This window comes from Hypanus sabinus, chromosome 26 (genome assembly GCF_030144855.1).
Source record: "Hypanus sabinus isolate sHypSab1 chromosome 26, sHypSab1.hap1, whole genome shotgun sequence".
In the NCBI taxonomy this organism is placed as follows: Eukaryota; Metazoa; Chordata; class Chondrichthyes; order Myliobatiformes; family Dasyatidae; genus Hypanus; species Hypanus sabinus.
In genome coordinates, this window is record NC_082731.1 from 16,071,251 (window position 1) to 16,092,874 (window position 21,624).

The 21,624-nt window shown below is 45.1% G+C and overlaps 1 protein-coding gene across 1 annotated transcript in view; it reads left to right on the forward strand.

The window, feature by feature from the left end:
* Positions 1 to 20,496, forward strand: part of LOC132381587 (zinc finger protein 721-like) — a 56,099-nt gene extending 35,603 nt beyond the window's left edge. The window contains exons 4-7 of the mRNA XM_059951081.1: positions 4,018 to 5,140; positions 6,354 to 6,476; positions 12,168 to 14,934; positions 17,625 to 20,496. Coding sequence (XP_059807064.1) covers positions 4,018 to 5,140; positions 6,354 to 6,476; positions 12,168 to 13,150 — 2,229 coding nt within the window. The 3' untranslated portion in view covers positions 13,151 to 14,934; positions 17,625 to 20,496. The remainder of the gene's footprint in view (positions 1 to 4,017; positions 5,141 to 6,353; positions 6,477 to 12,167; positions 14,935 to 17,624) is intronic.
* Positions 20,497 to 21,624: the final 1,128 nt, after the last annotated feature.

A 21,624-nucleotide genomic window follows, 5' to 3' on the forward strand; every position in this document is an offset into this window, starting at 1 on the left:
AACCTCATCCTTAATAATAGCCTCCAACCCCTTCCCAACCACGTGTTCTGCAGAAAGCGATGAATTATGTCATCCACCCTGCAGATACATCAGCAAATTCACACCAGCGAGGGCCTGTTCACCTGCTCTGTGTGTGAGAAGATTCGCTCGGACATCCCATGTACTGACACACTAGCGAGTTCACACAGGAGCGAGATTGTTCAACCATTCCATGCGTGGGACAGGATTTGCTCAGTCATCTCATGTGATGAGATGCCAGCCACTTCACTCAGGGGAGAGACCATTCATGTGCTCAGACTGTGGGAAGGAATTGGTTTGGTCATCTTATCTGCAGGCACGCCCGTGGATCTGCACTGGGGTGAAACCATTCCCCTGTTCTGAATATGGGAAGAAATTCACTTGGTCATCCCAGCTACTGGAACACCGGGGAGAGGCCGTTCACCTGTTCCATGTGTGGGGAGGGATTCACTCGGTGATTCCATCAACAGACACTCCAGGTAGTTTGGATGGGAGAGACACCTTTCACTTGCTCAGGCAACGGGAAAGGCGCTTACCCAGTCATCTCACCCGCAGACACTCCAGTGAATTCACACTGCGGGGAGGCAGTTCACTCTGAACTGCCAGCTTGCGAGGCACCAGCGAGTTCACATTAAGCTACACTTTTGTCTGTAGTGAGCAAGACCATTTTCTTGCCGAAGCGCAGCAACTTCACACTAGAGAAGCTTCAAGAAAGCTGTATGCTAATCAAGTTGCAAGCTCACGAGGGACAGTTAATGTCAGATTCTGCAGATATTGTAGCTGCTCATCACACACAGCTGAACCCTGGTCACCGAGCATGGGAGGGGTTTGTTCTGCCGTTGTTAGCCTTAAATTAGACTGGTATTCAATTTTGTGGATCATGACAAATAAAGGTTATGTTTGAAATGCTGCGTCTCAGGTTCTTAATGTCTCTGTCACACACCGAATGTACAGTAGAGAGGCCAGACAGCCCAGCTGTTCCACATCGGTCCTGTTAAATCCATCCATGCTGTTCACTACATGCTCTCATTCTAATACTGGGTTTCAAATACACCCTCCCCTTTACAAAGGTAGAGAGTTCCTATGAAACCTTTCTTAAGCCAAAATGGCGTAAAGCGAAGAACTATTAATTTGTCTGGGAAAATTCTTCGTAAAAGCGAAAATCCTCTTTGTAATGCGAAAACAGGCCGCTAATGTAGGTCATTTGTAAAGCGAACATTCGTAAAGCAGGGGACGCCAGGAGTCACCACTCTGTGGGCAAAGAGAACAAGACAAATTCATTAGAGTTTTGTCCCAAAAGTTCCTCGTTTCCCAAGCCTCTGCGGTGAGGACCAATATAATGGGTTTCTAAACTCCTCACTCCCTGCTCTTTTCATTCTTACAGGTATTTTTAACTGAGGGTTGTGCCTCACACAGCTGAGCGATTCCAATACACCCTGTCCTTTGAAGTCCGAGCAGAAATGGGAGCTATTAGGGTCAGAAAGCAAAGAGAGGCCCCCACAGAGCAGAGTTTTGGGGTGACAGAAAATGGTGGGTGCAGAGAATAGGTCCAGCAATGAATGAAGGAACGGCAACATCAGGAAACTGCACAAAGTTTGTTTTATTTCTGCACCTGTATTGACCTTTGACACACAGAATGACCGTAAGTATGTGGGAGCTCGTTGTGTTGAAGCAGCTGCTGAGTTCTGCCCCTGAGTACATTGCCTCCATTTGAGGGATGAGGCGGAGGGAGGCCGGCCCCTCCCGACACTGTCACTGGCACCGTCCTTACCCAGAAATCGCCGCGGTTCAGAAGGCGCAGTCGGTAAACAGTGAAACAAGTGCGCAGGCGCATAGAGGGGCATGTCCAGCCCGAACATCGCGCATGCGCTCGGTGGACCAAAGGCTCCGAAGGATGGGCGGCAGGTAGGAGCGGGGTTCCGGGTTCCGGGTTCCGGGCGGGGGTCTCATTGTCACAGGCGTCCGCACCCCGACCGACGGTCATCTGCAGTGAGCTGCGGACACAGTGTGGTCCCGAACCCTCGGACAGTCCCGGTTCTCCTCCTGTCCCTCTGACCCTCGATCCAAACCCGAGCCCAGGGGAGAATGAGAGAGTGGCGGATGATCTCCCGGACACTAGCTGTCCAAATCCAAGGAGCTGGAACTCGGGGCAAAAATATGGTTCCGAGTTGGTCAGGGGTGAAGCACTTCGAAGGCAGCTTTCGGACGAAGTGGCTTAGAGATTTATGCAGCAAACGCGAGGAAATCTGCAGATGCTGGAAATTCAAACAACAACGCACACAAAATGCTGGTGGAACACAGGCAGCATCTATAGGGAGAAGCACTGTCGACCCTTCCTGACGAAGGGTCTCGGCCCGAAACGTCGACAGCGCTTCTCCCTATAGATGCTGCCTGGCCTGCTGTGTTCCACCAGCATTTTGTGTGCGTGGTTGTAGAGATTTATGCTTTGTGCGTAAATTGAATCAGAACACGAACATTAGGATCAGGTCCAATGCCCAGAATCAGTTGGTAGCAAGGTACTGGGTCTGCCTTCCCGTTGCTTAAAACGTCATTTAATGCCTCATTAAAAAACAAAATCTTTGCATCAGAGAATTTATTAGCAATTGTATGCATGAATTGAAACTTTGTTACTAGGTCTGATGTCCAAATCTTGTTAATTGACGTGTTTCTGTGAGACTGAGGTCTGATAAAGGTTCCTGGGTCTCCCGTCCAGTCAGTTAAAATGTCGTTTAATGCTGCACAAAATCGTTGTACCTGCTCTGGCTTCTTTAGAAAATAACCTTTGTTTAACCTTCCGACCTTTCGATCCCTGAGAACGTTCTCTCTGGTGCATAGTGGCATCAAACACCTTTGTCCTGGGTAACAAATGACCTGCAACTTTCCCATCACAAAAATGCCACCCACATGTTAGCCGTCTCCAGTAAGAAAGTTTACTGCCCCTCCCCCATATAAACTGGCATTACTATTGATGAGTTTCTCCGCTGTCAATCACCTGGTGGGGGCGGGGTCAGACTAATTAGAACGTCTCCAGGACCGGCCGTGTAATATCATGTGACCTTTCGTGCTGTGCGACACAACCAGACCTTGTACTAGTACTGATGGAGAGAGAGCCGATACCAGACGAGCAGAAATGGCCAATTCTAATACAGGCAGAAAAACAGTCTGAGAATTTGATCCGTGTCCAGTTAGAAGATGAGATTTTCCTCCAACTTGTGTTGAAACTCACTGTGACAGTGTGATGTCAGATCTCACCACAGAGACTAAAATTATCTCATCTCAAACGCTGTCCTTCACCCACTGATATCTTTTCTAAATCTTTTTACAGGATAGAAATGACAAAGAATTTGTGTTATGGGAATCTCAAACACAACAACACGTCGATTCCTATGTGTCTGACCAGATATTGAAAGAGTGACCAGATATTTCCTTTGTAGCACCGATCGATCAGTTGTCGATCCTTGGAGATGAAGATGTGTCTCATCCCAGCTGGACCTGCGTTTTGTGTCTGAAAGGAAACATTCTGTTTTAACTCAGTGAAATCCCCTGGAACCAGGGTGCTGAGAACACACCAGCATTTGTTCCCCAGAGATCAGTTCTTCAACTGCATTGATTTGACACGGGATTCACTCTGACTAACAACTGACTTGGTGAATTGCCAGACAATTGATAGCGGGGAGATATCATTCACCTGCTCTCAGTGTGGGAGGGATAAACTCGCTCAACCCACCCGCAGTCACACCAGGGTGTTCACAGTGTGGAGAGGCCACTCTCCAGCCCTGACTGTGGGAGGGATACACTCAGCCATCCAGCCAGAAGATCCATCAGCAAGTTCACACATTGTGAAACGGTTCATCTGTTCTGACCGTTGGAAGCAATCCACTCTCTCACTCAAACTGAAGATACATCAGATAATTCACAGCGACGAGAAGCCGTTCACTGATTGCGTGGGACGAGATTTACACAGTCAGCCCACCCGCAGACACATAGTGAGTTCACAAGGGTGAGAGACCATTGAACTGTTCTGTGTTTGCGAAACAATTCACTAACTCATCCCACGTGATGACACACCAGCGAGTTCATGCTGGGGAGAGACCTTTCACCTGCTCCGTGTGTGGGAAGAGATTCGTTCGGTCATTTGACCTGCTGACACACGGGCGAGTTCACACTGGGGAGAGACCATTCACCTGCTCACACTGTGGGAAGGGATTCACTCAGTCATCCCACCTAAAGACACACCAGTCGGTTCACACCGGAGAGAGACCGTTCACCTGCTCGGACTGTGGGAAGGGATTCACTCGGTCATCGAACCTACTGGCACACCAGCGGGTTCACTCTGGCGAGAAGCCGTTCTCCTGCTCGGACTGTGGGAAGGGATTCACTCTTTCCTCTCAGCTGAAGTTACACCAGCGAGCCCACACGGGAGAGAAACCTTTCACCTGCTCCGTGTGCGGGAAGGGATTCACTCACTCATGCCGTCTTGTGACTCACCAGCGAGTTCACACTGGGGAGAAGCCGTTCACCTGCTCCGTGTGTGGGAAGATGTTCACTCAGTCATCCAACTTGCAGACACACCAGCAAGTTCACACTGGGGAGAGGCCGTTCACCTGCCCTGAATGTGGCCAGCGATTCGCTCGGTCGTCCTACCTGGTCAAACACCAGCGACTTCATTCTGGGGAGAGTCTGTTCGGGTGCTCGGTCTGTGGGAAGGCATTTCCTGAATCATCTCACCTGCAGGTACACCAGCGAGTTCACACGGGGGAGAGACCGTTCACCTGTTCCGTGTGCGGGAAGGGATTCACTCACTCCTCCCACGTGACGAGACACCAGCGAGTTCACTCGAGGGAGAAGCTGTTCACCTGCTCGGACTGCGGGAAGGCTTTTACTCGGTCGTCTCACCTGCAGACGCACCGGCGAGTTCACAGTGGGGAGAGACTGTTTATCTGCTCCGTGTGTGGGAAGGAATTCCTTCGGTCGTCTGACCTGCTGACCCACCAGCGAATCCACACCGGGGAGAGGCCGTTCGCCTGCTCCGTGTGCGGGAAGGGATTCCCTCAGGCGTCCCACCTTGTGAAACACCGGCGAGTTCACGCTGGGGAAAGTGTAAATAAGCTGGCTGCTGGAGGCAGGTTTGAGAAGTGACTGTTGGTGTGAGTCTCTGCGATGATTGCTGCTGCTCATCACAGCCCGTCTGCTCCCTGGTCACCAGGCCTGGCAGGAGCCTCTTCCTCCGACGTGAGGCTGCAGTTCAACGTCCAGGGTCTGTTACAAATAAACGAGTTCTATTTTAAACTTTGTCTCAGGTGTTTAGTGAACCTACAGCATGTCCAGTGTAGAGGAGAGAGTCGGATTAGCCCAACTGGCCCCTGCCAATGCTTCTGTTCCACGACAGTCCCTGTTGTTCACCTCTCACTCTCCCTGTGGTGAGGGGTCCCCAGTGGTCACCACTCTGTGGGTGAAGAGGCTGCCCTTAAATTCCCCGCAGACTGAAGACCAGCTCACTGCGGTTATGTCTGTCATGTTCTTTGTGCCTCAGTGCTGAGGGAGACTGACTTCGGCCCTTCTCAACACCATGGGTCACTTTCACTGCTAAAGGTGTTCGTGCCTCGCAAATGACCAGGAGACGCAGAAGATTCTTCAAGAAGGGTTAAACTTTAATTTGCAAATCAAAGCTGAGACAGTCATTGAGCTAGTCGCTGATTGCCCACCGATCCTCGGACATGGCATTTTTTATAGCTATCTCCTGGTCCAGTTGTATTAGCCTATGTAATCGATCTATAGTTGCATATTACACGTACTACACGTACATCATGTCCCTATCAATTGGCTTAATCATATTCTAATCTACATCTCTTAGCTACCTCTCATTAACACACCATTGTCTTCTACATTCCTAAGACTTTATTCTACTAAATTGGGTACATGCATAGCAGACTGACTAGTTACACAGCAAATGATACAAGTTTTATACTCCATCATATTTTTATACTCCAATACTCCAATAAAGACCTGTGTCTCGCACAACTGGGCTGCTCAAAAACTCCACAATCCTCTAAACTTGCCAGCGGAGTGGGGGGGGGGGACCATTATCTGGATGATCAGTGGAGGGTCAGAAACCAGAGATGGGTCAGCACTGGGAAGGGTTTCGGGCTGTTTGGAGTCTGAGTGACAGAGAAAAAAGATTGTATTATCTTTGTCTGTTAATACTCACCATGCCTGTTGATATTGAGTATATTTGTTGAGGGATCTTGCTGGGTTTCATTGCTGTTCCCATAAAATACGGACGGGATTGGTGCCAGTGCTTGTAAACGCTCCCAGTGGCATTGATTCCCCCCCAGGCATCTCTGTGTTTCAGAGTTTACCTTCAGTGATCCTGGATCGAGTGTGCCGCTGTCGAGAGTACGAGGTCGAGCTGAAAAGTACGTTACACTCGGAGGACAAGAGGCTCTGGACAATTGACAGTAGGCAGGGGTGGGGGTTCATCAGCAGCAGGGCCCGCACCCTGACTGAGGGGCAATTGCTGCCTGCTCCAGAAACACCATGGCTCTGCCCCCGAGACATTCCCCATCCTGCTGCCCCACCCTTTGCTCGGGGCCCTGGTGCAACTTCTGGGGTGTGTGCGTATCGCTGGATCTGTGATGGACAGGCCATTCCCTCTGCTGAGCGGCCGCAGGGTGTGTCTGGAACGGCAGGCAAAGGGAATGGGTGCAGTCAGCCTTCCAGGCACAGCTGAGATGATGGGATCTAAATCTGAGGATCTGCGGCTTGGCCAAAAATGTAGCTGCAAGTTTATCTCTCGTACATTGCACCTTTCAGACAAGTAGACGAGCGATTTTCTGCCAATTGGAGTGGAACGGTGAGATCAGGTCCAATGTCCCGAATTGGCTGATGTCCATATCTCGATAGATAATGGGAGTGGTTGAGACTGAGGACTGAAAGGAGGAACTAGGTCCGACTTCCCGTGAACTTAAATGTCAGTTACAGTTGAACGGGATAAAGAAACCACTTGCAATGCTCTTGGTCCCTCACAGATCACCTTTGCTGAGCATCGTCTGGTTCTGGACATTGTTGCCTCTGTCCTGTCTGGGTGCACAAAGATAACAAACCCCTCAGTTCTGGGGGACAACTGACCTGGAGTATTCAGAGCACAACAATTCCACACTTTAACAATCTCCAACGGGATAGTCTGACCACCTACCCCTGACACTCACTGACATTGCCACTACCGATTCCACCACTGTCAATCACCTCGGGGTCACAGTGACCAGAAAATCTCCAAGAGCAGCCGTGTAAACACTGTGTGCTCCGAGCAGGGCAGTGGGACATGTCCAGAACTGTTAAGCTCTACAAGTTCAAGTTTAATTATCATTCAACCATCAATGAATACGGTCAAATGAAAGTGTTAGGCTGGGGCCGAGGTGGAAACCAACAGAAACAGCACAAGGCACATATAAGATAGCAGGTAAACATACATTCACACAAAAGATATATATTTCACCCAAGTCCCTGAGTGACATGCGCTGTAGTTTATGATCGGTGGATGTTGTCGGCGAGAACAAGCGGTTCTCAATTGTCTGCGGAGGAACAAAGGCACACACGATCCAGATTGTCATTCCACTGGTCGGACACTAGGGGGCAGCGCAGACGGGAGAGACCGGCCCCCAACCGCGCAGGAACGCGGGGCGACACCGCCTCCAGGTCACCGGGCACGGGAGAGGTTTGTCCAGATGACATCAGCCTTTAATCGGTCTGCAGTTAAATATTGTGGATCTGTCGTAAATAAGTCAGTTTTATTTTAAATTTTGTGTTTCTGATCCTGACCGACTCCATAGCATAGTTTATTACATTAGAGAGGCCATTCCGCCCCTCTGTTGGTGTTCCTGGTCTGTTTGTCCCACCACCCTGTTGTGATGGTTTTTTCTTCTCTCTCTCTGTGTTCCCCTTCAGTCTATCCCTTGCCGCTCCCCTCAGTCTGTCCCCGTAGTGATGTTCTTGTCTCTCTCTCTCTCTGTTCCCCTTCAATCCATCCCCGCCGCTCCCCTCAGTCTGTCCCTGTCGTGACGGTCACCGCTCTGGGTGAAGTGACGTCACCGATCACCTGGTCTCCCACAACTTGCGCTCGCTCTTCCTTCAAACTTTATTTACTTGCGCACCGGGACTACGGTCCAGTGCGTGTTACAGAAATGGGAAAACGTGCCTGTGGGTAAAACAGCAGCAGGATCTGAATTCTACCCTGTGACGCCTATTGCACACCAAGCCCTAGACAAACTTGCACCTCACCGACTGTCCCGGCCCCCCTCCCCCTCCGTCTTCCCGCTCCCACCCCGGGCAGCATCGTCCCCTCATCTCTGTCCCTGCGCCACATTTCTGGATCAGCCTTTCTGTGGATCGGCCCTTACTACCTCGCCACCCGTCAGTGGGTCCCCTCCTCACCTGCCCTCGTAATCAACTCCTCGTCCATCTTGAATCGCTCCTTTCACCTCCCTGCTTCTCACTGCCCCTCTCTCATGTCTTGGTACCTCCCCCAACACCCCCCCTCCGACACTCTCCCATTTCTGGGTCGCTCTCTTCACTCCTCACTCCCCCTCTTTTGTCTCATCCTCTGTTCATGTCTCGTGTCCCATCTCTGGGACCCCCCCACCCCCTTCACTTGGTCGCCACTTTATGCACCACCCTTGTCTACGGGTTGCCCCTCCCCTTCTCCCTGCAGCTCCTTCCACAGTCCCCCCCCCTCACCGGCCTCCTGTTACCCCCCCCCACCTCCCCCTCCTCTGTCGGTTACCTACTTCCCTTCTGTCTTGTCAAGGGACTACCCTTTTCCCACTCCCCAGACCCGGCCCCTTTCCCCTCCCCTCACCGTCTCTGGTTTATTGCTGTCCGACTCCAGGTTGCCCCCTTCACCCCACAGCCCAGGGTCTCTGCTCATCCGCTTTGCCCCTCTAACACGTCTGTGGGTCTTCCCCTTCCACCTCCTCCCTGTTACCCCAGACACTCCCTGGTCTTTAGGTTACCCCCTTCCCCCCTCCAGATTCAACAGGTCACCCCCTTCCTCACTCCCTTAAGTACTGGTCATTCATTGCCCCTCTCTTCCCTACTCCCCAGCTCTGGGTCACTCATTCCCCACCTCACCTCCCTGTCTTTGAGTTGCCGTCCTTCCCTGCATTTCTGAGGAATCCCCTTACCCATTCACCCCTCCCACCTTCTCTTGGAGTATCGTCAGTGCTTTGCCAATCACCATGCTCCTACCCTGGTTTGAATGTCTAACTGGGAATTTGGGAAGCTGCATTGATGGTGAATGGGATTTGAAGAATCGTGTTGGAATTACAGTACTTGGGGGTTTAGAAGATTGAACTGTTGATAAGTGGAGATCCAGGGAATTAAATAAGGATTAAACGAATATTTGGGGGACTGAGTGGAGATTTGGGGAAGGGAATTGTTATTACGTTGGAATTTGGGGAATTAAATGAAGGCTTGGGGAACTGCATTGGGTCAGGTGGGATTCAGGAGCTATATTGTTTATGTGAGCGTGCTGCATTACAGTAGCTGCGGAGTATTGCACATAAAAACAATGATTGGTTTTGAGGCATGAGGCAGAGGGAAACCGGCGCTTGCCTGGTCAAACACGAGGAAATCTGCAGATGCTGGAAATTCAAGCAACACACACAAAATGCTGGTGGAACACAGCAGGCCAGGCAGCATCTATACGGAGTACTGTCGACATTTCGGGCCGAAACCCTTCGTCAGGACTCCAACATCGACAGTGCTTCTCCCTATAGATGCTGCCTGGCCTGCTGTCTTCCACCAGCATTTTGTGTGTGTCTGTGGCTTGCCTACATTTTGAATGGTACCTTGCCTACCCAGATATCCCCGCGCGTCAGAATACGCCCGGCGTGACCCAGCGGTCAAACGCGCAGGCGTAAAGATTTCCTGTTTTCCGTACATTGCGCATGCGTCCTGTGGACAGAGAGGTCTGGATGGTCGGCGGCAGGTAGGAGCTGGTTTCCGGGTGGGGGCGTCTTATATCATCGGGCCCGCAACCCCGAATGAGGGAGAATTGCTGCGAGCTGTGGACAGACCGCGGCCCCGCACCTCGGGACAGTTTTGCCCCTTCCTCCACCCCGGGCCCCGGGGAATTTGGGGCTGATGAGCGAAGGTGCTGGGGCCATTTCTATGACGCATGCGCACTGCGGGGACCGTGACCCCCGGGCATCTGGTCCTGACGTTCCCCGGGGAAAGTGACCGACACGGGGGACACTTCCAGCGCTTCCCCCGCCGGTGGCGGAGGGGATGGGAGCGGATGCATCCCTCAGACTCGGAACAAAACGTGAGTTCCGGGTTAATGGCAGCTGAAGTCCGTTTCAGTCACTGAAGATGTGAGTTAGCGCTGCAGAGTGAACAGAGAGAATCGTTACGCCAGCTTTAGTTCTTTAGAAAATCACCTTCGTTCTACCGCCTGTTGTTCTGGAACTTTTTACCCTTAAGAACACAAAACCATTAGACATAGGCCACTCGGCTCTGAAAATCCATCATGGTTCATTGATTATCGCCCTCAACCCCGTTCCACTGCCTTCTCGCTGTAAACTTTGATGCCCTGACTAACCAAGAACATATCAACCTCCGTTTTAAATGTACCCAATGATTTGGCCTCCACAGCCGTCTGTGGCAATGAATTCCACACATTCACTACTTGCTGGCTAAAGAAATTCCTCTCTGTTCCAAATGAACGCCCCTCTATTTTAAGTCCGTACCCTCTGGTGCGAGATTCCCCCATTATAGGTAACATCCTCTCTACATCCATGCTATCTTGACTGTCTAATATTGGATAGGTTTCAGTGAGATACAGGCCTTTATTCCTTCTACAAAGTGGTGAACATTACACTTCCTGATAAAGTATTCCATCTGCCACCTCTTTGCCCATCCTCTCAAAGTCTTTCTGCAGACTCTCTGCTATCTGAACACTACCAGCCTTCTCCATCTCTCTTTGTATCGGCTGCAAACGAGGCAAAAAAGCCATCAGTTCCTTCATCCACATCATTGACATTTAGCGTGAAAAGAAGCAATCCCAAGACCGACCCCAGCAGAACACCACTAGTCACTGACAGCCAACCAGAAATGGCTCTCTGTGTTCCCACTCTTTGCCTCCTGCCAATCAGCCGATCTTCCATCCATGCCAGTCCCCGTGAAAACTCCTTTTTCACCGTTCCCCTCTCTGGCTACATAGTGACATCAAACACCTTTATCCTGGGTGACCAGTGACCGGTAGCTTTCACATCACAAAAGTGCCATATCTGAGTGAGACAGACCAATGCCCTCCCCTTCACATTCATTGGCTGTGACACCGATGAGTCACCACCGTCAGTCACCAGAATGGTGGGAGATTAGAATACTTAGAAAGCCCCCAGGATCAGCCATGTAATGTGATGTGCTCTTTATGGCACAGTTGGACATGCACAGAACTAGAAATAATTTCAATGGAGAGAGCAAATCTGAGCCAAGTATCAGATTGGTGACGGGCAGAAATGGCCCATTCTGATACGGACAATCAAACTGTCAGAGAATTTGACAGAAGACGAGTTGTTCGTCCAACTTGTGTTGAACCTCACTGTGACAGTGTGATGTCAGATCTCTCCACAGACACTGAAATTATCTCATCTCAAAGCTATCCTTCACCCCCTGATGTCTTCTGTAAATCTTTTCACAGGTTGGAGACGGCAAACGATTTGTGTACGGGAATTTCAAACTCGTCAGTTCTGCTGTGCTTGACCAGACATTTAAGGAGTGAGCAGACATTTTCTTTGCAACACCAAAACTTCCATTGTCGATCCTTGAAGATTAAAAAGTATCTCATCGCAGATGAAAAAGTGATTTATCTTTAAGTGAAGTTTTCTGTTTAAATTCAGTCAAAACCACTGGAACCGGGGTGCTGAGAACACACCAGCATTTGTTCCCCAGAGATCAGTTCTTCATCTGCATTGATTGTTCGAGGAATTCAATACGTCTCTCATCTGACTTGGTGACCCTCCCCCCGGAGAATTGAGAGCAGGGAGATATCATTTGTTAGCTCTCAGTGGGAGAAGGGATTCAGTCACTCAGCCCACCCACCGACACACCAGGGAGTTCACAGTGTGGAGAGGCCATTCATTTGCTCTGAGTGTGGGAGGGATATAATTCACCCCCAGCAATGAGACACCAGCGAGTTCACTCTGAGGAGAGACCGTTCACCTGCTCAGACTGTGGGAAGGGATTTACTTACTCATCTCAACTGAAGATACATCAGCGAGTTCACACTGGGGAGAGACCATTCACCTGCTCAGAGTGTGGGAAGAGATTCACTTACTCATTTCAACTGAAGGTACATCAGCGAGTTCACACTGGGGAGAGGCTGTTCATTTGCTCAGAGTGTGGGAAGGGATTTACTGAGTCATCTCAACTGAAGATACATCAGCGAGTTCACACTGGGGAGAGGCCGTTTACCTGCTTAGAGTGCGGGAAAAGATTTACCCACCCATCTCACCTGCAGAGACACCAGCGAGTTCACACTGGGGAGAGACCATTTAGCTGTTCGGTTTGTGGGAAGAGATTTACTCAGTCAACGCATCTTTTGGCACACCAGACAGTGCACACTGGAGAGAAGCCGTATATCTGCACTGAATGTGGGAAGAGATTCATTCGGTCATCTGATCTGCTGGCACACCAGCGAGTGCACACCGGGGAGAGACCGTTCACCTGCTCAGACTGTGGGAAGAGATTTACCCACCAATCTCACCTGCAGAAGCACCAGAAAATTCACACTGGGGAGAGGCCATTCACCTGCTCAGACTGTGGGAAGAGATTCACTCGGGCATCAAATCTGTTGACACACCAGAGAGTTCACACTGGGGAGAGGCCGTATATCTGCACTGAATGTGGGAAGGGATTCAATCGATCGTTCCACCTGAAGAGACACCAGCAAGTTCACACTGGGGAGAGACCATTCACCTGTTCCATTTGTGGGAAGAGATTTACTCAGTCATCAGATCTGTTGACACATCAGAGAGTTCACACTGGGGAGCGGCCGTTCACCTGCTCAGAGTGTGGGAAGGGGTTCACTCGGTCATCCCACCTACAGACACACCAGTCAGTTCATTTTCTCTGAATGTGGGAAGGGATTTACTTGGTTGTCCCACCTACAGACACACCAGTCAGTTCATTTTCTCTGAATGTGGGAAGGGATTTACTTGGTTGTCCCACCTACAGGCACATCAGTCAGTTCATTTTCTCTGAATGTGGGAAGGGATTTACTCGGTTGTCCCACCTACAGGCACACCAGTCAGTTCATTTTCTCTGAATGTGGGAAGGGATTTACTCGGTTGTCCCACCTACAGGCACACCAGTCAGTTCATTTTCTCTGAATGTGGGAAGGGATTTACTCGGTTGTCCCACCTACAGGCACACCAGTCAGTTCATTTTCTCTGAATGTGGGAAGGGATTTACTCGGTTGTCCCACCTACAGGCACATCAGTCAGTTCACACTGGGGAGAGGCCGTTCACCTGCACTGAATGTGGGAAGGGATTCACTCAGTTGTCCCACCTTGTGAAACACCAGCGAGTTCAAACTGGAGAAAGTGTTTCAGTGAGCAGGATGCTGGATGATTAACCATCGTGATTGCTGAATTCAGAGACGATCAAAGATGACTGTGTCAGACTGTAATGATTGCTGCTTCTCATCCCACCCAGATCTGGTCACTGGGCGAGGGAGCAGTTTCTTCAGCGATTGTTCACCGTTACTGGAGTTTAACATTGTGACTCTGAGAAATAAATCAGTTCTATTTTAAACTCTGTCTCAGTGAATCTACACCACACCCAGTGCACAGTAGGGGGTCAACTCACCTCAACTGGGCTCTGCGATTGATTCTGTTCCATGACTGTCCTAAATCCATTACTGACATCCACCTCTCGCTTTCCCTCTGGTGAGATAGTCACCAGTTTGTGGGCAAAGAGCTGTCCCTTGAACTTTCTGCAGACCGATGAGACGAGCTCTCTGCAGTTACGTCTGACATGTCCTTTGTCCTTTAAATCTCTGGGCCGAGAGAGAACGACATTGGTTATTCCCTGCTCCTTAAAACATTACGGGTCACTTTCACTGGTTCCGCAGGCTGGCGTCTCCCACAGCTGGTTGTTACGATTTGCCACGGTGTTCTGAAGTCTGAAGCAGAATGGGGAACCATTAGCTGGATGTTTAATGCAGCCAGGTCAGCAGAGGGCAGGGGTTGGGGCAGTGGACCGTGGTAGGGGTAAGAGCATTAGATGAGGAAAGTAGACTTTGCCTACTGTCTAATGGAGTGACGCACAGATCTGTGTGGCTGTAATTAATTATTCCTTTTCCCCAGTTTGAACTTTGAATTTTTAACTTTTATTTGTCGGATCTTAGAGGGGAATTGTAGTTACTACGTCACGATCTTTAAGAAGTGGAAAGCAGCTTCCTGAATCCAGCAACGGAAAGGGGGAAAAGTCGGAGGAAACACCAGCTTGGGCAGAGCATCTGGAAAATTCGCTGATGGGTCTGGATAAGAAGATAGACCAAAACACAGTAAAACTTGATGCTACTTCTTCTGAGATGAAGTCGTTACGAGAGAGTTTTCAGTTTGTGCAGGAAAACATTATTTCCCTGAATTCTGAACTTAGAGAGGCGAAGTGGCAAATTGTGGAGATTTCAGCTCGTTTGGAAAAGTCTCAACAGAAGGTTATCGATTTGGAAACAAGACCTCGTCGGGATAATATTGGAATTGTTGGTTTGAAGGAAGGATCTGAGACTGGAGGTTTATTAGACCATCTTGCTAACTTGTTTCAATCTCTGCTTCCGGATATTCTACCTTAACTTCCCAGCATTGAAAGAGCGCAGAGAGTTTTCACTGTGACATTTCGCCAAGATAAACCAAGGTCAGTTTAGGTCTCCTTCCTTTGTTTTAACGTTAAAGAGCAAATCATAAAATATGCAAGGAAACAAAGAGTTTTTAAATTTAAAGGTTTGGAGATTTGTTTTTATGAAGATAGCCTATGGTAAGAGATTATTCCAATCACTTCAGTATCCAGCCCGATTAAAATTATTTTCCAAAGATTCGACTCCACATGTTTTTCTGGACCCCAAAGAGGCACTGGACTATGTTAACTCTATTCCAGTTGTAGCTGAGTTTTGAATGGTTTTAGGTCTGCTGAATAATTGTTCTTTCAGAAAGAAGATAAGCTTTGAGTATTTCTGATTTGCTTAAGATGTCTTTTGCTTGATCGACCATTTAAAGAAGATGTGAACTTTGTGAATGATGAATGATTTTTCCGAAATTTGTTTGGTCTACTGAGCGAATTAAGACAATGGACAGATTGTTTGATTATTTGTTTTTATCCTTTTTTCATTAATTAAGTGATAGTTTTCATAGTTCATAACATCTTTTTCTTTTATATATAAAGTTGGGAGTGCTTAGTCGATAGATAATTAGTTTTTTTTTAATAAAGACAGTTTTTCATTGGGTGTGTTAGTTAAATGGAAAATGGTGCTGATTTTTCTTCACTAGAGATTACATAGGTAGTTTTCTCTTTGTTTAATTTTATTGTTTTGGCTTCCTTGGAGATTGTTTTTGCATTCAAGTATGAACATTTCTTTCTCTGAACTTTTATGCTGGATATGGGGAGCTAGATGTTGTAGAGAAAAACTGAACAGTGCAGGCTGGCCCTTTGGCCTTTCAATCTACTTCGTGATCAATCTAATGCTTCTGTCCTGTAGATAATTCCATTCGTCTTTTACTGTGAGCCTATTTAGGAGTTTCTTGAAAGTCCTCGTTGTGTCTGCCTCTGTGACTACCCATGGCAGATCCTTCCATGGACCCACTGGTCTATGAAAAAAACATCCGTGAGATCCCTGTACTTTGTTCTGATGAATGTAAAACTGTGCCCTCTTGTATTCACCATTTCAGCTGGGAATCTGTTAAACGTTTTAATGATTACTCAGCCTCACCAGTGTCCATTGTTCCAGCACAATAATACTCTGAAAAGTAACAGAAGCCATTAAAGCAAATTGATATTTAAAGTGCATATATATCAGTTAGAAGCAAGGCCTGTAAGTGGGCAGAAGAACCAGTCAACATGACTTGATATGCTGGTCTGTTCCTTTCTAGTGTTTGACTTTTTATATTTAGCAAAATATTTTTCTTTGCAGGGCTTTTGTAGTTTAGGGCTGTATGTTATCTTTTGTTTGCAACTGGGGGCAGGAATTAAAGAAAGCTTTTTAAAACAAATATTATAAAATGGGCGCTTGCGGGATTCTCTCTTCTTTTACTCCATGGGAAGGCGTTTCGGGTTTTTTTTTGCAAAATTTCGGGCTTTTTGGGGTGGTGGGAGGATTGGGGTTAGTTTTGATTTGTAGGATTAATTGTAAGATTAATTTTAGTTTCCTTTTTTGTATTTTTTTTCCCATTACAGAATTATTCTTCCCATTACGGAAATTTATTTTGTATATGGTTATACTTATCACCGCCAGTTTTGATTAGCCTGCACTGGTATGCGTGTATTTATGTGTTAAATAAAATAAAAAAGAATTACGGCAATTAAGCAGATAAATGTTATAAGTTGGAATGTACATGGTTGGAATCATCCTATTAAGCAAAAGAAGACTTGTAAAATTATTAATCGACTCCAACCCAATATAATTTTTGCTCAAGAAACGCATTTCAAAATGGGCGATCAAAATAGAATTTTTTTAAATGTGGTAGGGCCTTCAATTTCATGCTACTTGTCAAAATAAAACAAAGGGAGTGTCTATTTTTATTAAATCCAATATTTTATTTATCCAAGAAGACATTGTGTCAGATTATAATGGTAGATTTTTAATTGTTAAAGGAACAATTTGTAATAGAAAAATTGTTCTGGTTAACCTATATGGTCCTAATGTAAATGATCCTTCTTTTTAAAAAAATGTGTTTGCTTTATTGCCGGATTTAATGATAAATATTCGAGAATTGATTACTTTATAGTTGATCCCTGATTTTTGTCCAAAGTCCAGAAATGTGAATATGATGCTATAGCTCTCTCGGATCATGCACCTTTAAGTTTAGCTTTTGAATTGAATGATGTTGCTATTGCAAATTTGCCCTGGCGTTTTCCAGAAAATTTATTACCAAGTCCGGACTTTGTCAAGTTTATTGAGACTCAGATAAAAGGTTTTTTTCTTTTTAATAATACAGGAGATGTGTCGAAATTGATTGTATGGGATACGTTTAAAGCATATTTGTGCAGTCAGATAATCTCCTATTCAGCTAAGCTTAAGAAACAGACAAAAACCGAGTTAGATAAGATTTCCAAATAAATTAGACTTGGATAATATTTATGCAATCTCTCCTAACATTGATTTATTTAAACAGAGAGTTATTATTAACTTATCCTATTGAAAGAAAATTGCTAAAATTGAAAAGTCAATTTTATGTGTTTAGAGATACAAATAATAAGCTATTAACATCTCAGTTAAAAACAGCTGGAGCTAAAAGACAAATTTTAAAAATTTGTAAGGGTGATGGTAGTTTAGCATGTAATTATGAAGATATTAATTAAATTGTTCAAGACTTTTATATTGAACTTTATAGATCTGTTTCCAGTTGATTCTTCTAAAATGAATGCCTTCTTACAAAAGATCGATTCTCCTCGAATTTCTGTTGAAGATCAACAAACTCCTGGTGCTTCTATTACTGAAAATGAAATTCAGAAAGCTGGTTTTTCAATGCAATCAGGTTAAGCTCCTGGACTGGATGGTTATTCTGTAGGATTTTATAAAATTTTGAAAAATTACTCTCTTCATATATGTTGGAGACGCTTAAAGATTCTTTTTTGATAGGAGAGTTACCTCCCATATTTTATGAAGTTTCTATTTCTTTAATTCTTAAGAAAGATAAGGACTCTGCTGACTGTGTTTCATATAGACCTATTTCACTATTAAATGTGGATGCTAAAATTCTTTCAAAAATAATGGCTAATCAACTGAAGAATTTTGTAGCTAAGATTATCTCTCAAGACCAAACAGGTTTTGTAAAGGGCTGTTATTCCTTCTCTTATGTTCGGAGACTGTTGAATGTTATATATTCATCCTTTTCTAAGACTCCCCAATGTGTTGTCTCTCTTGATGCTGAAAAGGCATTTGACAGAGTTGAATGGAAATACTTATGTAATATTTTAGAGAAATTCAGCTTTGGTATTAATTTTAATAAGTGGATTAGAATGATATATAAAAGACCTATATTGCTACTGTTATTACTAACAATTGCAGATCTCCTTTTATTCGGCTTTCACTGGGTACGAGACAAAGATGTCCGCTAAATCCTTTATTATTTAATTTGGTGCTGGAACCCTTGGCTATTGCACTTCGTGAAGCTAAAGATATTCATGGAATTTTCATAAATGGGACTGTTCATAAGATCTCCCTTTATGCTGACAACCTCATAGTTTATATTTCGAATCCTGAAGAATCCATTCCTAGTTTATAGAAACTATCAAGCGATTTTGGAAAGTTTTTGGGATATAAACTAAACCTTCATAAAAGTGAATTATTTGCCCTAAATGATTCTGCTTCTGTATATGACGACATTCCTTTTAGAGTTACGGACTCTTTTAAATATTCAGGTATTATTATCACTAAAAATCATAAGGAACTTTATAAAGCTAATTTGGTTCCTTTAGTGGATTTTACGAAGCAATTATTTTGTAGATGGAATCCACCTACACTTTCATTAGCCGGCCAAATTCATGCAGTTAAAGTGATGATTTTACCAAAATTTTTATGTATTTCAAAATATCCCTATTTCTTTAACAAATAAGTTTTTCAATCAGATTGACTATTATTTCATCTTTTGTTAGGCATAATAAAAGACCAAGAATTGGTAAATATCATTGACAAAAATTTTAAAAAGATGGAGGTCTTGCTTTGCCTAATTTAAGAATGTATCATTGTGCTGTTAATATACGTTATGTATTTTTGGTTGTATTGTGCTGATAGAAATGAACGACCACCTTGGGCTGATTTGGAACTGAATGCTGTGAAACAGTTTCACTTAACCTGATTATTAGGAGCTTCCCTATTTGTACAGCTGGCCAAAATTACTAATTTAAATTTATATCCTGTGATTAAACAGTCGTTAAAAATTTGGATCCAGTTTCATAATTATTTTAATCTAAAAAAATTTAAACTTTTTAGTTTAATTCATGGAAATTATTTATTTAAACCTTCATTAAGTGATCCTACCTTTCTTCTTTGGAGGTATAAAGGAGTTTATTCCTTCATGGATCTGTTCCAAGATGGCTGATCGATGTCTTTTGAGAAATTAGTAACTAAATACTCTCTCTCGTAATCACATTTCCTGCAATATCTTCAGGTCAGACACTTATTACAAAAATACTTAAGTAATTTTCCATATATACAAGATTCTGACCTGTTAGATATTATTCAAAAAATGAATCCTTTAGTGAAGGGTTTTATTGGGAAAATTTAAAATTTATTGTTACAACAGCGCAATTACCCTTCACTTAAGATTAAGCAAGATTGGGAGAGAGAGCTTAACATGACTCTGATAACGGAAGATTGGTTGCGGATTTTGAAGTTGGTTAACTCTCCTTCGACCTGTGCCAGTCACTCTTTAATTCAATTTAAAATTAGACACCGTTACTATTTGACAAAAGAGAGACTGTCTAAAATGTTTCCTAATATTGATAGTCAGTGTGACAGATGTAAAACCGAGACAGCCACATTGACACACATGCTTTGGTCGTGTTCTGTACTGAAACGTTTTTGGAAGTCTATTTTTTCTACAATTTTTAAAGTTTTAAAAATTAATTTACAACCTAATAAATTGACAGTTTTATTTGGTATAATCCCTCAATATATTCATGGCATTTCTCCATCAGACCAACATGTAATTGCATTTGTTACATTATTGGCCAGAAGGGCTATTTTGTTGAAATGGAAAGATGTTTCTGCTCCTGTTTTGATACAATGGTTTTCTCAGGTGATGTTATGTCTCTGTTTGGAGAAAATCAGATGTCGAACTTTTGATCCTCGATTTGATTTTGAGAAAAGGTGGGGTTCATTCCCCCGCTACTATCATCTGATTTGAGTTAATTAGTATGGCTTCTTTCTGATTTTTTAAATGGATTTGAGTTGGCGGATTGATTTTGTTTTTAATGGAAGCTTGTATGATGTATAGCTCCGCGGTTGTGCTCCCAATGGGTTTTTTGGGTTTTTTCCAGTTAGTAGCAGTTGTTTTTTAGTTAGTTAGGGGTTTTTTTTCCTCCTTTCTCTTTCAAAAAATATTAACACTTTATTTTCTCATTATTATTGATGTATTGCTTAGCTTTGTTAATCAGTTAATTCCTTATTGTTCATAATGATATATTGACTTAATGTATTTTTTGTTAATCTTCAGTAAAAATTAATAAAAAAAGATTTTAAAATAAAATGAAGATGAGGAACAGGGAATCAGAGCAGGCATGGGATTGTGGGCGGTCAAACCTAAGCAACAAATACACAAAGTATTCAGTAATTCAAAAATATTCAAAATTCAATGTTGACAAGACAGTGAATAAATTCAAATATAAATATGATTATTACTGTCTATAAAACAGTCATTCCCCTGGGGATGGGGGTGGGGGGAACACCACACCTGGAAGTCCCCCAATGTACCCATTGTGACCGCACACTTCCTGTCCAAGGACAGCTGGTCATGGACGTATCCTTGGAAGAGGAGCAGACAGTCGGCCATGGCAGAATCCTCGACTTTCCGCCACCTGGACCCATGAATGGCCGTCTTGGCCAAGCCCACCAGTAGATTCTCCTCGCTACCCCCCCCCCTTCCATTCTGGGTGGCCGTATATAAGGAGCGCTGGTCTGCCATGCAATGGAGAATACGGGTATTCCCTGCTTCCTCAACACTCTCTGACCCTCCACCTATTTTTTGTATCATCCCTAAACTTGGCCACAAAGCCAAAAGTTCTGTCATCCACATCATTGACATATAACGTGCAAAGTAGCGGTCCCAACACCCAGGACTGTGGAAAACGACATCACTGGCAGCCAACCAGAAAAGGCCCCATTTATTGCCTTCTGCTGGTTTGCAATCAGCCGTCTGTCCATGCTGGCATCTTTCCTGTAACACTACAAAGTCTGTAAGCACTGCAACAGTGTTAACTAACCGCTGTAATAGTATTACACTAACCAGTGTAATGGTGTTAAACTAACCACTGTAATAGTGTTCCAGTAACTGCTGTGATAGTGTTACACTAACCATTGAGGTATCCCACTGCCTCAAGTAAGTAATGTCCACTAACTCTCCTTCACCTATCCTGTTTGTAATTTCCTCAGAGATTTCCAACAGATTTGTTAGGCAAGATTTCATCTCGAGGAAACCATGCTGATTTTGGCCTGTCTTATCACATGTCTGCAAGTACTCAGAAACTTCATTCTTAATAACGACTGCAAAATCTTCCCAAGCACTGAAGTCTGGCTAACTGGCTGATAATTTCCTGTATCTTCCCCCTCTCCATTCTTAAAGAGTGGCGTGACATTTCTGACTTTCCAGTCCGCTGGAAATTTTCCAGAAA